A 15,761-nucleotide genomic window follows, 5' to 3' on the forward strand; every position below is an offset into this window, starting at 1 on the left:
GGTGCATTTTAGTACTTTTTAGCCATCAGGCTCAGAAATGTATTTAAAACTACTCCTTTTTAAAAATAATGAATACATAATTTCAACTACCATTTGGGTACTGATAATCCCATCTCCCCACAAGACCCATCTCATCTTATTTTGTAGAACCTCTTAGGGAGCAGGAGCAACCTCCACTTACCTTTGTACCACTGGCACCATCTTGTAAAATGATTGTAGGTCCTCTTTTATTTTATATTTATTTATTATGATTTATTTACCAACTTTTTGAAGGAATTCACTCAAATCAAAAGAAAGCAATAGATAATTAAGCAGTAAACATAGTCAAACAACAATACAAGGTACGGCATAGTATGCTATATCTCAAAAATCAGGTTTGCATATCTTAGGACAGACTCTGGGGGAAACCAAACTGATAAAAATCTTTAAACAATTTACAAACTAAACCTCAATAGCTCCACAGGTGTATTAGTGTACAAAACACTTATATTGCACCCACTCTAGTGAAGGCTTAATTGTATCATAGGTTTGCAACAAATGGAGAAAAAAGGCACAGAAGCAAAATCTCCTTCATTGCAGGGAGAAAAATTGTCTAACTAAAAACAACTCCAAAAGACGTATACATCAGATAGTTTCCCACAAAGAGCTCCTCCTCTTCATAAATCTCAATATATATACTTTGGAGGTAAGGCAAGAGAGGGGAGATATGAAAGAGATGTTTAAATACCTATGGCATAAATGTGCATGAGTTGAGTCTCTTTCATTTGAAAGAAAGCTCTGGAATGAGAGGGCATAGGATGAAGTTAAGAGGTGATATGCTCAGGAGTAATCTAAGGAAATACACTTTTTTACAGAAAAGGTGATAGATGCATGGAACAGTCTCCCGGAAGAGGTAGTAGTGACAGACTGTGTCTGAATTCAAGAAAGCGTTGGATAGGCACGTTGGATTTCTTAGAGGAAGGAAGAGATAATGGTTACTGCGGATGGGCAGACTGGATGGGCCATTTGGCCTCTATCTGCCATCATGTTTCTATAACCATAAAGCTCTATGACCTCACAATGCAGGTGTAAGGAGCCTTAGCCAATAGGAAGAGGAGATGCAAATGTTAAGAGCCTTAGCCAATAGGGCCTTTATGTAATCAAGTTTCAAGTTTATTAGGATTTTATATACCGCCTATCAAGGTTATCTAAGCGGTTTTACAATCAGGTACTCAAGCATTTTCCCTCTCTGTCCCGGTGGGCTCACAATCTAGCTAACGTACCTGTAACGTAATGTAATGTAATGTAATTTATTTCTTATATACCGCTACATCCGTTAGGTTCTAAGCGGTTTGAAGAAAATATACATTAAGATTATAAATGAGAAGTAAGAAGGTACTTTAAAAATTCCCTTACTGTCCCGAAGGCTCACAATCTAACTAAAGTACCTGGAAATTAATAAAGAAGAGAATATCTGCCATTATGTTTCTATTCTGAAGCCAGCAGTCAGAAAAGAAGTAGTGCTCTCCTTCTGCTGGTGGAAGAGACTGCATTAGGCAGTAGACAAAAGTGATAAGTGAGGGAGAGATCCAAGGCAAGCTATACAATAAATGTATTAAATGATGACAGATGACCTAGTGGCCCATGCAGTCTGTACCTGCTGTATCTGTTACGGGAAGTAACTGTGTTTTATCAGTAACAGTTCCTACACTATGGATTGCCATGCCTTCCTATCATTGTCAAGAATCTTCCTTGCATAGGTTTGAATCTAACTTCAAAACTTTCAAGAGGCTTCTTTCGCCATTCTATACTCTCTTTTTACCAAATAAGAACGGGACTATTTTAACTCAAACTTAGGGGTCCTTTTATCAATCTGCGGTAGGGGTTTAATGCGCGTAATACCGCGCATTAAACCGCCTGCCGCGCTAACGCCTACATTGAGCAGGCATTAGTTTTCTAGTCAGCCGCGGGGGTTAGCATGTGATGAAATGTTCGACGCGCTAACCCCGCTAGCGCGGCTTGATAAAAGGAGCCCTTAAACAAAGATTGGACAATTTTAAACATATTCCCTCTCCCTTTATGTTTTACCTTTGTATTCTTTTCTGCTAAAATATTGTAATTCTCCCCCTCTTTCCTTATTTATCCTATCAATTATCTTTTTTTGTATTCCCTGTATTTGTATTTTAATTTTTCTATTTATTTTTAATGTAAATTGGTAAGACATTTGAAGAGCGATATATCAAAATTTGAATATACTTGAAACTTAAATGACAGCTAAAGACCTAAATGGTCCATCCAGTTGGTTCCACAGTCACTCTCATTATTTATATATTTTAACGTAAGAGGTAATTTACCTATGTGCAGTCAAAGACATGACTTCCTTGTGGAAAATGTTGTTGAAGCAAAGTATGAGATTTCTACTATTAATTGTTTGTAGTTTTTGATAATGTAAATATTTCAGGAGAAGAATCTTAAGGTGAAGTTTGGAATGAAGGTAGAACAAAGCTTATAGAGGTCTCAGGACTGATCCTAGCACAGTATTGACCATATAAGAGTGAGTGAAGTAGAGTTAATTAATTGAACCACAAATTAATTTTTTACCCCCCCATTAGAGACGCCTTTCCAGCACGCTAATGATTCTGGTTTTTTTTATTGCAGTCCTCTTTGGTACGATTAATACAATTGATATTCTAAGAAATACAATGGAAACAGTCAATAATCACAAAACAGACAAGAAGAGTAGCAACTGATGTTTCAGCAATCCAGTAATGACTTTTGTATGGATGACACTTCCGTAGGCCCTATCTCATATCAGACCTATTTTTTTCTCAGTGCTCAGCAAAGAAACAGTCAGATGACTAAGAAGAGTACAATTGGAAATCAGGTATATATGTCTTGAGTAAATCTTATGGCTCTTTGAGCACAGCTGCTCCTCAGTATCTCGGAAAGTTTTTTCTAAACTGTTTTCTACTCCTTCATCTCTAGATCGGGCAGTTATATTTTGAAAGTTTTGCTTTCTGTTTTTTTCAGCTTTTTTAAATTTTAGATTTTTATTACTAATTTTCAACCCTTTGTTTAACTTGAGTGGAACTCGCTCTTTTTGCATGAACCTAAGCACTGTCAGGATACGCTTGTGCTCTTGTTTCTTCTTCCTGTTTCTCTCTTGTGCTGACTGATTATATTTTGGCGGAGGCCAGTGGGAGGTACCCTCTTTCATACAGTGCCTTCTCTTAATACTCAGTTTATACATCAAAATTGGGAAGGGAATTTCTATTAAAATCATTGTGCACTTAATATGATAACTTCTTTTTGGAAGTAATAGACTTGTTTACTGAAGAAACTCGGTTTATCCTAGGTCAAGCAGGCAGCATATTCTCACATGTGGGTGATGTCATCCATGGAGCCCAGTACGGACAGTGCTAAAGTGTACTGCCACTTTAAGCTTTAGCGAAGTTTTGAGACATGTTAGTAAAATATTTTTGCTTTGAACTATGGATAGCTAAATATTAGGCTTCACCTGTGAAGTAATATTCCATATTGCTGTTATCACAGTAACTTCCTTTAGATTCGGCTTGTAATTAATACTATACAATGGGGGGGTCTATATGTTAATATTAATCTTCCATTATGCAGTCTAGTCTGAATTCTGTCTACAGTAACCCGTTCTATGATCCCATGTACAGATACAAATTCTTGACCATTCCTTAGAGATCTCATGTATTGCCAGCATTTTCTTGATTACACCTCTCGGGCTCAGTGTAGGGTAGATTCATTATGCATTATAATAGATGGCATTCGCCAGCAGTTTGCCAAGGAATCTACAAAGGTCACATGACCATAGACAGGACTGCATAAGATTCTTCATGAGCTTTTCTGGAAAGGGAAAAGACTCTCTATGACCATGGATTTTAAATTGCATCTTATTTTTTTCCTAAAAGGAACATACTCCAACTCCACATGATTTCATGCCTGATTTTGGAATATGGAAATCAATGGAAGAAGAAAATGTGATGCTGTAATTTGTATAATAGTTTAAAATAGCCATATGAAAAAAGTTACTTCTTTGATAATATCAATTTTTTTTTAAACTGAACCAATTGTTTGAACAATCTCAAATTTAGTCAGTCTTTTGTATCTGTGGACTTGTAGTTCCATTTTCCTCATGATATAAAACCCAAGACAGGATTAGCCTTTCTTATAATATCGAGCTATGTGCTTAACTTCCTTATCTTCCCACCATACTAGTCCGGATACTTGAGTTTGTGCTGTCCTGCAACAGGCGGAGACTGAGAACTGCTGATCTGTTATGTCTTCACTTAAGAACCATGCAGGTCCCTAGCCAGCCAGTATCTCTTAGGCTGCAGCAAGTGGTAGGCTTCCCATGCACTGGTCTTTGACCTAGGGGCTGCCGTGGGAGTGGCACGATGAGCCACTGGTCTGACCCAGCAGCGGCAGTTCTTATGTTCTTTCATGGCCTGGTAGGACATTTATTTCTATTTCCTTAGTCATTCATATTAAAAACAAACAAAAGCAGCTGTTTAGGTAGGGATTTTAAGACTGTAATACCTGGGAGTCCTAGGTCCCCCTTCTCCAATGAGTCCTTTTCAGAAGAAGTTAAGTTTTACTTGTTCCTCGGGAGGGAAAACCTTGAGTGCCCAAACCTAATTGCTGTTCTACAGTTTGACTTGAAGTTGCCCATATTAGCAGTGGTCTTTATTTGTCTGCTGTGGTTTACCTGAGGGAGTGGGGGCAGGGAAAGGCTGCTTTAGAAAGGTTTTGAATTTTGAGTTTCTTCTCAGACTAGCCTCTGTGCAAAGTCACTGGGGTGTGTTCACTAAGAAAATGCTAGAGGATAAAAACAAGTACTGTTCACTTTATGGGATGCGAAGGTGTTGATGTCTGGGTAGGAGACAACTGAAGACTTACTTATTTTCAAAGTTCTTGGGTCCTTAGTTCTCTTTTTCTTTTACAGTGTATTCCTAGCTAATCTTTTATAAACTGCAGAGAACTCAAAACTAATGCGGTCTAGAAATGTTATGAGAAGGACTGAGAAGATAAATACAAATGAGCATGGTAGACCCTCAGTGATTTTCAGAGGGCATTGTTTTTGAGGAGCAAGCCAAACTAATGATAGACAAAGCAATGGGGCCGGATGACATACATCCGAGCATTTTGATGAAACTTAGGGGAGTTCTGACAGCTCCACTGTCTGATCTTTTCATTGCTTTTCTAGAGTTGGGAGTGATTCTGAAGGACTGAAAAAGGGTGGATATAGCTCTTCTCCACAAAAGTGGAAGTAGGGATGTTGGGAGCTACAGGCTGATTAGTCTGATCTCTGTGGTATGTAAATTAATGGAATGATACAATGTAGAACACTAAATTGGGCACATGATGCACATGAATAAGACCTCAAAGAACCCCAGGAGTCCAATCAATAAGCAGACACCAATTCGGGGTTTGGAGTACTAGCACAGGTCAAAACCTCCTTTTTTTGGTTGATAAATTTTCATAAAGAAAATTTTTTTTTCCAATTTATATTAATTTATAATTTTTATGTGTAGTTTTTAGATAAATAATTTATAATAAATAAACATTTCATTTAATTTTCTCCCATCGTTAAAGGAACAGAGGGCTGGCAATCAACCAAAATAGTTCTATGAATAAAGCTGGAAATAATGAGCTACATAGAGCGAACTTTATCTTTATCAAGAACTTTATCTTTAGATCCCAACGGAGGCCAAAACCGTTTCACGCAATCCGGCTTCTTCAGGGGAAATGCTGTAAAGTGGTAGAAACCAATACCAGCTAATAGAAGGTTGCACAGTTATCTGAAAGATGAAAGAAAAGTGATTTAAGAGGTATCGTGAAGAATATATAACACTGTTTAGATGTTAAGAATGAAAAGAGGCAACAAACACAACTTACTTGTTAACACAGTTGCCCTGGGTTTGCTGTTCCGGTAATTTCAAAATGGCGTCTGTATTTAAACAGGACGCCAACATGGAAGCTGATCAATCAGCTGACGATTTGGAGTGGACATCATAAAGACCGCCATTTTGATGGAAATTTAAAAACCCAAATGTCATATGTACTGACTATGACAAATTGCTAAACTTGTGTCAAAAGTTATGTGAACATTACAGCAAAAAATATATTGAGCAAGTGCTCTCAAATTTGGAGATTCATGTGCATCATATGCCCAATTTAGTGTTCTACATTGTATCATTGCTTTAGCTGTATCTTTTGAACACTTAATTAGCTGTTCCACTTCATTCAATTCAACGTACATTAATGGAAACACTTCTAAAACAAGAATAGTGAAGTTTCTAGAATCCAATGAATTGCAGGACCCGAGACAGCATGGTTTCACTAGAGGCAGGTCGTGTCAGACAAATTTGATTAATTTCTTTGAGTGACCAGAGTTGGATCAAGGATGAGCACTGGATGTTGTGTACTTAGATTGGTAAAGCCTTTGACACAGTTCTGCATAGAAGACTTACAAATTGAGAGCCCTTGATATGGACCCCAAAGTTGTGAACTGGGTTACTAATGTGATTGATCCATCATATCAGATTATTGCTGATTACAGAATTTACAAGTTCAATGCAGCTGCATGGTTGTGTGCGTTGTTCGCGGGAGTTAGTGGCATTAAATGCATCAAACTGCACTTTGTCATTCCAAAAGTATCTGATGACAGTTTTCAAATGGATATCTCTCAGGGAAAAGAATGCAATCTTTGATTAATCTGTTTATGATGCTGGCCTGATTTCTTTGGAAAAAGCTGCCTAAAGAATTAAGACTGGCACCTTCTGTCTTTTTCACATGGATTAAAAACTTGGCTGTTTGGACATACTTTAGTTGAGTTGAGTCTCTTTTTTCTTTTTCAGACTTAAATTTTATAATGTATGTTTTATGTTGCTTCTGGTGTGTTCGTTGATTATTGTTTTGAGCTGTTGTAATCCACCTTGAACTTTAAACAAGCAAAGTAGAATATCCAAAGCTGACCATATTTGAATTGCTCTTATGTTGTATTTCTGTGCACCTTGACCAAAATACCTTATTGGTGGATGATGAGCATCAAGGTGAAGAAATATGCTGATGCTTTATTTTTATTCTCATTTTTTAGGGGGGGGGGAATGGGTAATTTTTCAGTAACCCAATACATTTGTGCCTTGCTTTAAAGAGCTGTGCCCATGAAAACAGGCTCAAATGTGAGAAGCTGCATGTTACATGAAAAGAAAGAAATTTGTAAATGTCATAATATCAGCTAGAGTTCAAAGCTGTTAACAAAGACTGAGCAGTCTTCAGGAATTTCCGTCAAAAATCCATATCTAACTACTCAGAGTACAAATTTCCTAAATAAATATGTTTATAACAATTTACAAATCGCACAAAAACTAGATTCTTGTCTTAAAGAAAGTGAAAGAGAATTCCATATAAATGCTACCTGATAACTTGTGAAATTTGTATAATCTTACAGATCTCATTGAAGAAAACTTAATAAAAATTTCTGTCTTCCCATTCCTTGTAACCATTGAAAATAAGTACTGTATACAGATATGAGGGCAGTTCCCCTTATAATGACTTAAAGGCAAAAACAGAGTTTTAAAAAATCTGACACTCATTTTCAATTTTTCTATTCCACTATACAGCTTGTCCAGGCAGTGCCTCCTATACTGTGACACTCCTTAAACATAGGGGCCGATATTCAAAGCGATTTAGCCAGCCACTGACCAATTAAATCGCTTGGTCGGAGCGTGTCGCTCATTTTCAGCAGCACATAACCGGCTAAGTACCGCTGAAATTCAAAGCCAGGTTTAGCGCATAAAAGCGAACTGCATAAAAGTCTGTCCTATTTTTTTGTGTGCACTAGTCCATAGCTGCTTAACGGCTGAATATCAACTTAAGTGGTTATGTATTAGCCAGTTTAAAAATAACCTGATATTCAAAGCCAAAACCTGTACTGATTTTGAATATCTGGGAATAACTCCTTCGGTCCTGAGCAAAACGCTCAACTGAATATCAGACCCATAGTTTTTGTGCATGCTTGTTATTTTGAGGTAAGAAGCAATGACTAAAGAATTGTGTGTAAAGTGTTTTCCTTAATTACAAATTTTTCTCATAATTCTTTGCTGTTTCAGGAAACCAACCTACTACCTTCCAGGCAAATTGTACGAGCTAAGTTTCTGTAAGCTTTACTGTTGCTTAATGTTGTTTTGAGCTCAAATGGTGAAGTCTATGACTGACTAACTCAGTAACTAACTGACTTTATTGAGGTCTTCACTAATCCTTTTATTCAAATAATTACAGTAGATTTGCTAATATTTGCAAAGTTGTATTTCACTTTATCAAGACTCCTGAACAGAATTGTTTCTTATTCATTTAACTTGGTCACCTTTCTTGAGCTACCTTGCTGTTTGAATAATGCCCCATATAGCCAGTAAACCACCGTAGTGGAAACCTAGCCAAGAGAATATCAACAGTTTTTCAGTAAATCTGCTCTTACTCTTCCAAGGAGAATTCCAGAATCCCATATCATTGGGGCTTTTTGTTACTAGTAACAAAGTACTTTGAAAATATTTTCATATGTTATGCTGGTTGGTACCTACCATCCATTAACATTTTCTTTGTTTGCGGTTCTTGTAAATGCTGTTCTTCGTGGTGCTTCTTACTGTTTAGCTTGGTATCTAAGGTAATTATCTGAGCAGACATAAAGACAGACAGCCAAGTTTCAAGAGGGCTGCAACTAGAAATGACCAGATCTAAGGTGGAGAGGTAAAAAATGCCCTTTCCCATTCCTCCAAAAGCTCATGGAATTATTTGTTCAAATGAGATACTGCATGGCTGTTCAACCTCCAGGATGTCATCTATTTGAGGCATCCTGAAACCAGAATAATTATACAGTTCCAGCTGTTATATTTTTGTGGCCTTTTCTTATTATAAAATTTAAATATAACATAACATCGTGCTTATTAACCGCGTACCCATAAGTTCAACGCGGTTTACAAAAGGCTATAAACAAGGAACAGTATCATTAAGAACAGAATAAATGATTTAACCAAGTATTTTGAAAAAAGATAAGTTTTCAGCTGAGTTCTAAAATGTTTGTAGGAATAAGTAGTAAGCAACAACGATCGGAATTCTTTATCACATAAATAGTAGTAGAGAGAACCAAACCGATTCCTTCTCTGCAAATATGGAAGGGAAAAGGGGACAACTGAAGACTTCCCTATAACTTTACATGATGTCTGTCTGAATTTACTTGGCGGCTTTTTCTGTTACCTGATCTGTACACTTTAACACATAATAGATTAATCTGTGACCTGGTTCAGACCATAAAAATTAACATAAATATGTTTGTTGTAAAATATTTTCAGTATTTTACTACAAATCCCCATTCTAGGTTTCTGGAGTTCTCCTTTAACATCATGTGGCAAAATCTGTAAAGATGTTATCTGTGTACTGCTAATAACCTATTGGATAATATAGAAAGTAAAAATAAATTTGAAAAAGCAAAAAACTGTTCTAGCAAATCGCATAGTGCAGTTTTGTGATACTATGAAGTATACTTTAAAAAATTAGTGGGAGAGTTGGTTTCTCCATTGCTGCCTGGTTGATATTCATACTTTTGGTTTCTCTAACTACAGCACTTCAAATGTGACTCTTTTCTGCCCCTTCTCTCAGCAGACATTTACAGTATTGGAACTGATTAAATAACCACAGATAACTGGAAAGAAAACAAAATAGAATAACCATGTTAGTAGCTTTAACTGTGAAATTACAAATCGTGCCTAGATACAGTGATGTGAAAAAGTTTTCCCTATTCCTGATTTTCACTTATTCCATATATGTCATTCTAGGATGTCCACGGTAGTATGCAAAAAAATCAACCTTGTCAAATCTTGTCTCCACAAGGCTTATTTTTGTCCACTTGGTATGTCTTACTCATGTGTTAAATTTCAGACAATATTTAGAGGTCAACCCAGCATTCACTGTTTGCTTGTGTGTTGTGTATGTAGGTGATTGTGCATAATTAGTTTGCATGGTGTTGTCTAGTTTGCGATGTGCACCCGAAAACTGGCTCCTTGGGAAGTCAGTCTGTCAACTGATAGACTGCCACGTGGTCTGGATGCTGTTATTCAGAGCTCAGTTTCAGATGACAGTATGCCGACTCAGCAACAAAACTGATGTGGCTTTGTTTGATCAGTCTTGTGTACAATCGACAGTGGAATGAAGCGCCAATGGGAATTAGGGCTCCATACAATGACATTTAACCGCTGTCTTCTCTCAACATATACCCAAATAAAACTGTTGCAAACAAGATGCTCGCAGCCATTTCCAGACATTTCTGAGCACCTAGCAACACTTGCCTTTTTTTATGACAGAATCGCACCAGAAATAAAACTATGAATGGTGCAAAACTTACAGCATCCACCATTGTCAAACATTCCACGATGTCTCATGCGTATAGATGAAATGGAACCTTTGACCTTTGAAAGTCTTGTAACAGAGAACACGGTCATTTTTTGATCTCTTGATTGAAGGAGGATCAACAAAAGCAAAAATAGTCCTGAGGAAAGATCTCACAGTGGACTAATGATCCAGTTTTTAAGGAACTTTGGAATCGGGTATCCAAACTGACTTGATGCAGAAGAACGAGAGATAAGCCTCATTGAAAAATACAACGATACTTTGCATTTTTTTTGACAAAAGTATCATTGTGTTTGACAGTCCATTCTTAACCTGTACTTAAATTACTGTATAGTCCTTGTATTTAAACTACTGTATAGTCTTTGTATTGTCCAAATGTACTCCACTGTGAATGTTTGCTTGTAGACCGTTCTGAGCTACTGGGAGGATGGGATAAAAATCTAAATAAAAAAAATGAAGAACAGAAGCAATTTGTTTTTCGACTAGTGGCCAGCTACCAAAAGAAGTTTTTTTCTGCTTCAAAGGTGGCTCTTGTCATAGACCATTGATTATTTGTCACGTGCACAAGAATTATAATATACTGTTAAGTTTAGCAGTAGTTTAAAAAAAAAGTGAGGTGGGGTGACCCCTAAACTTTGTTTTAAGTAAAATTTTGTGTGTTTTTCATTTTTATCTAAAGGAATAAAATTAGCCTTGTGGACAAACTAGATGTGTTAACTAATTTTTTTTTTGACCACCCTAATGTCATACTGACTGATTCTGATTTTTATTCAAATGTAGTATCAAACAAAGGGATCCTGAATAATCACACAACAAAAACAACACTTTGAAAACAGAGAATAGTGAAGTTTCTGGAATCTAATGGATTACAGGACCCAAGGTAACATGGTTTCATTTGAGGCAGGTCTTGTCAGGCAAATCTAATCAATTTCTTTGACTGGGTGTCCTGAGTTGTATAGAAGGAGAGCGCTAGATGTGGCGTATTTAGATTTTAGCAAAGCCTTTGACACTATTCCACACAGGTATCTAATAAATAAACTGAGTGCCTTTGGTACAGGTCCCAAAATAATGGACTGGGTTAGGAACTGGTTAAGTGGAAAGCAAGGAGAGGGTTGTGGTAAATGGGGTTCATTCTAAGAAAAGAGATATTATCAGTGGCGTGCCGCAAGGTTCGGTACTAGTGCCGGTTCTTTTTAACATTTTTGTCAGTGATATTGCTGAAATGCATTCTGGTAAGGTCTGCCTTCAAAATCTGCAATAGGGTAGATACTCCTGATGGTGTGAATAATATGCGGAAGGACCTAGCAAAGCTTGAAGAATGGTCAAGAATTTAGCAGCTAAGATTTAATGCTAAAAAATGCAAAGCATCCTCACAGCATCATACTACAATCACCACGTTTGACTGTTGGTATGTTGATTTTACTATGGAATGCTTTATGAAAGATATAATGGGACCTACTTTTTGACTTGTCTCTCCATAGAAGATTATTCCCAAAGGCTTGGGGATCATCTAGGTATGTGTTTGCAAATGAGATGAGCGTTGATATTTCATTCATATCTACTCTGGGACATGACTGGTTTCAACTAGAGAATGACACGGTGGTTGTTACCCATGGCTAGCCAAAACGGTAACAAAAACAAAAAGGTCACCACGAGTACGTGGACAAGGCCATTCACCGTCCCGTGGAGCGGTGAATGTTCTTGTCTCCGCAGTTAAGGGTGGTGAACGAGCGCACGGTCGGGCAGCCCCCTCTCTCCCGCCATCCATCCGGTCATGCATCTCCCTCTCTCCCTTTCCCTTACCTTCTCTTTGTGGCGATTTCTATAAGGCTATGCGTTGTATTGCAGCCGGAGCCTTGAAGTTGCGTTGCGTGTGGCTGCTGGAAAAGTCTCCTCTGACGCAACTTCCTGTTTCCGGTTGCATCGGAGGAGACTTTTCCAGCAGCCAACATGACGCGACTTCAAGGCTCTGGCTGCAATACAAGTCATAGCCTTATGGAAATCGCCACGAAGAGAAAGTGAGGGGAAGAGAGGGAGGAAGCTGCTGGACCACGCGAAGGGTGCTGGGAGGGGGGGGATGGAGAGGAGAAGACGCTGAAGCAGTCTGAAGGGAACTGGGGAAGAAAGAGAGGGGAAAATACGCTGGGAAATATGGAAGAGAAGCTGGGAAATGGGGAAGAAAGAGAGGGGAGAAGACACTGGGAAATGGGGAAGAGGCAGTGGGGAAAAGACGCTGGGAAATGGGGAAGAGAGACTGGGGAGAAGACGCTGGGAAATGAGGAAGAGAGAGTGGAGAGAAGACGCTGGGAAATGGGAAGAGAGAGTAGAGAGAAGACGCTGAAGGGAAATGGGGAACAGTGAGTGGGGAGAAGAGGCTGAAGGGAATGGGGAAGAGAATGAGGAGAAGACGCTGGAAGGGAAGAAGACAGAGATGTCAGACTATGGGGGAGCGGAGGGAAGAAGATGGGTGCCAGACCAATTGGGGGGGGGGGGTGAAGGGAGAGGCACAGTAACAGAGCAAATGGAAGGCGTAGAGAGAAGACAGACAGTGGATGGAAGGAATTGAATGAGAAGGAATGAGGGAAGAAGAAACCAAACAACAAAGGTAGAAAAAAAATTTCTATTTATTTATTTATTTTGCTTTAGGATAAAGTAGTATATTAGTTGTGTTGATAAAAATGTATAACAATTCAAAAAATAATCACCTTATTTCCACATAAATAAACAACCAAATACTTTTATGGTTACACAGTGACTATAGATTTCTAAGTGAACTCTCAGACCCATAACCAAACTCTAGTGAGGGGGGTTTAACAGCTTATGGCAGTGGCAATGTGTTAGTACTTTAAATATGTACCCGGAGCAGTGAAAGAGCAACAGCAGTGCCATCCTGCATTCAGATAAGTTACCTATCTTTTCCTTGTATGTTATTAGCAGGTGGCAGAGACAGTGAACTTGCTGTGATGGTCTCTATTATAACTGACTCTGTGACTTTTCACTAGAGTTTGGTTATGGGTCTGAGCGTTCACGTAAAAATCTAGAGTCACTGTGTGACCATAAAAGTATTTGGTTGTTTATTTAGGTGGAAATAAGGTGATTATTTTTTGAATTGTTATATGGTTATCACCTTTGAAGAAACAAGGTCCCTTATATTTTATGGATAAAAATGTATAAACATAGCCCTGCCAGCTGAACATCTCTTTCTCTAGTTCAGCAGCCAGAACTTTGATTTATAAGGAAAGAATAAGCTAAATATTGCAGTGCTGAGGCTTGTATGGATGCTGCGGGGACGGGGTGGGGACAGTGGTCGCGGGGGCAGTGGTTGACGGGACAGTGGTCGCGGGGCGGTGACGGACGGTGGTCGTGGGGATGGGGCAGTGATGGGACAAATTTTTTCCCCATGTAATTCTCTAGTTTCAACTACTCATAGGTGCATTTACCAGTAGTCCTTATTTGATTCATGAATCTTTTTGGTGTCTCCATCACCTATATTTATATTTACCTGTCTCTAGGAGGTTGTTCTCAGCCTCCATACATATAGGTTTTCTTGACATTCTTCTTTTACCTTTAGTAGAGCATGGAGTTCCTCTATTCATTTTTTTTTTTTTTTCCTTTACTTCCCTTGCCTCTGCGCTTTCATATCAGACATTAGGTCTAAGTTTTTGCGAGGCAATTCAAATTTTTCTGAGTTTTTGGAACCTATTTCCAGGCCCCACCTGGAATACTGTGTGCAATTCTGGAGGCCGCATTATCGCAAGGATGTGCTGAGACTGGAGTCGGTGCAAAGAATGGCCACCCGAATGGTCTCGGGACTCAAGGATCTTCCGTACGAAGAACGGCTTGACAAATTACAGCTATACTCGCTCGAGGAGCGCAGAGAGAGGGGAGACATGATCGAGACGTTCAAGTATCTTACGGGCCGCATCGAGGCGGAGGAAGATATCTTCTTTTTCAAGGGTCCCACGACAACAAGAGGGCATCCGTTGAAAATCAGGGGCGGGAAACTACGAGGTGACACCAGGAAATTCTTTTTCACTGAAAGAGTGGTTGATCGCTGGAATAGTCTTCCACTACAGGTGATTGAGGCCAGCAGCGTGCCTGATTTTAAGGCCAAATGGGATCGGCACATGGGATCTATTCACAGGGCAAAGGTAGGGGAGGGACATTAAGGTGGGCAGACTGGATGGGCCGTGGGCCCTTATCTGCCGTCTATTTCTATGTTTCTATGTTTCTAACTCTCCCTCCATCCCTTTACTAAAACTAGGGTATCCCACGTGTGTGAATATGCTGCCTTCTTGTCTAAGGATAAAGCACAGTTACTTACCGTAACAGGTATTATCTTGGGACAGCAGTCAGATATTCTCACACCCAGCTCACCTCCTCTAGTTTGCTTCTTCGCTTGGGCATAGAACTGATGACCCCGTGAGCTGGCGTCGAGGTGGAAGGCATTCGCGCATGCGTGGAGTGAGCAGTCTAGAAGCTTGTTGAGGCTTAAAGTGATACTACGCTTTCGCTGCCCATACCGGGGCTCTGTGGATGACGTCACCCACATGTGAGAATATCTTCCTGCTGTCCCAGGATAACACCTGTTACGTTAAGTATGCTTTCTCTGCTGTCATTTGCTATGTTACTGTGGTCTGAGGACTGTGCTGTGAAATTGAACTGAGCCTAATCTACACTTGGTAAGCAGCTGCCACTCCATCCTGTTGCAACTGTCTCTGTACGGCTTTTTTAGTATCTTATTATGAAAAATTTCCAGTATATCTTCTGTTACTTTTTCTTAAAGAAATGGTGTCCCAGAATGCTTGTTTGGAGTAAGCTAATTTGGGTGAAACTGTCTAATAAGCTTTCTCCTACATTCAGTGTTGACAAATTGCATTCAAATGTTTGGAGTGTAGTTCTGGGATATGCTGGAATGTTAGTTCAGAAACCAGGAAGCCCTCATATGACTTGGCATATCTTTGGCAGGAGAAAATTATATCTGAACCAGTACCACTGCACAATCTGTGTCGGAAAAAGCTTACTTTCCTGTTGCTCTGTGTTGAAAAGAGAACAGCAGTGACATTTTTGAAGTATCTTTAAAGTGACTTCCTTTTTATCTGTATTTGCTATGTGGCAAGTAGCTAATATCCTTAAATCTGATTTGAATTTTTAGTCTCTTCTATGTTTTGATATACAGCGCTGTCTATATCTAGTAGCGCTATAGAAATGGATTAGTAGTAGTGGTGCTACTCTGTGTTGTAGATATTCTTAGCTTTTTGTGAAGTAGTTTTTCTTCATGCTTTGTTTCTTGGTATATAGGAGTTTGATCCGGTTAGTTTTTGGGGTTGTATACCAAGTGGTTTTACTGC

The 15,761-nt window shown here is 38.9% G+C and overlaps 1 protein-coding gene across 7 annotated transcripts in view; it reads left to right on the forward strand.

Moving 5' to 3' along the window:
* Positions 1 to 15,761, forward strand: part of DNM3 (dynamin 3) — a 241,736-nt gene that overhangs the window by 80,719 nt on the left and 145,256 nt on the right. For 4 of the 7 annotated variants that reach the window (XM_033961013.1, XM_033961014.1, XM_033961017.1 and 1 more), the window contains 2 exons: positions 2,812 to 2,863; positions 8,121 to 8,150. In XM_033961013.1, the coding sequence (XP_033816904.1) occupies positions 2,812 to 2,863; positions 8,121 to 8,150 (82 nt within the window). The remainder of the gene's footprint in view (positions 1 to 2,811; positions 2,864 to 8,120; positions 8,151 to 15,761) is intronic. The other 3 variants (XM_033961015.1, XM_033961019.1, XM_033961020.1) reach the window with 1 other exon arrangement.

Source organism: Geotrypetes seraphini, chromosome 10 (genome assembly GCF_902459505.1).
Source record: "Geotrypetes seraphini chromosome 10, aGeoSer1.1, whole genome shotgun sequence".
NCBI classification, from domain to species: Eukaryota; Metazoa; Chordata; class Amphibia; order Gymnophiona; family Dermophiidae; genus Geotrypetes; species Geotrypetes seraphini.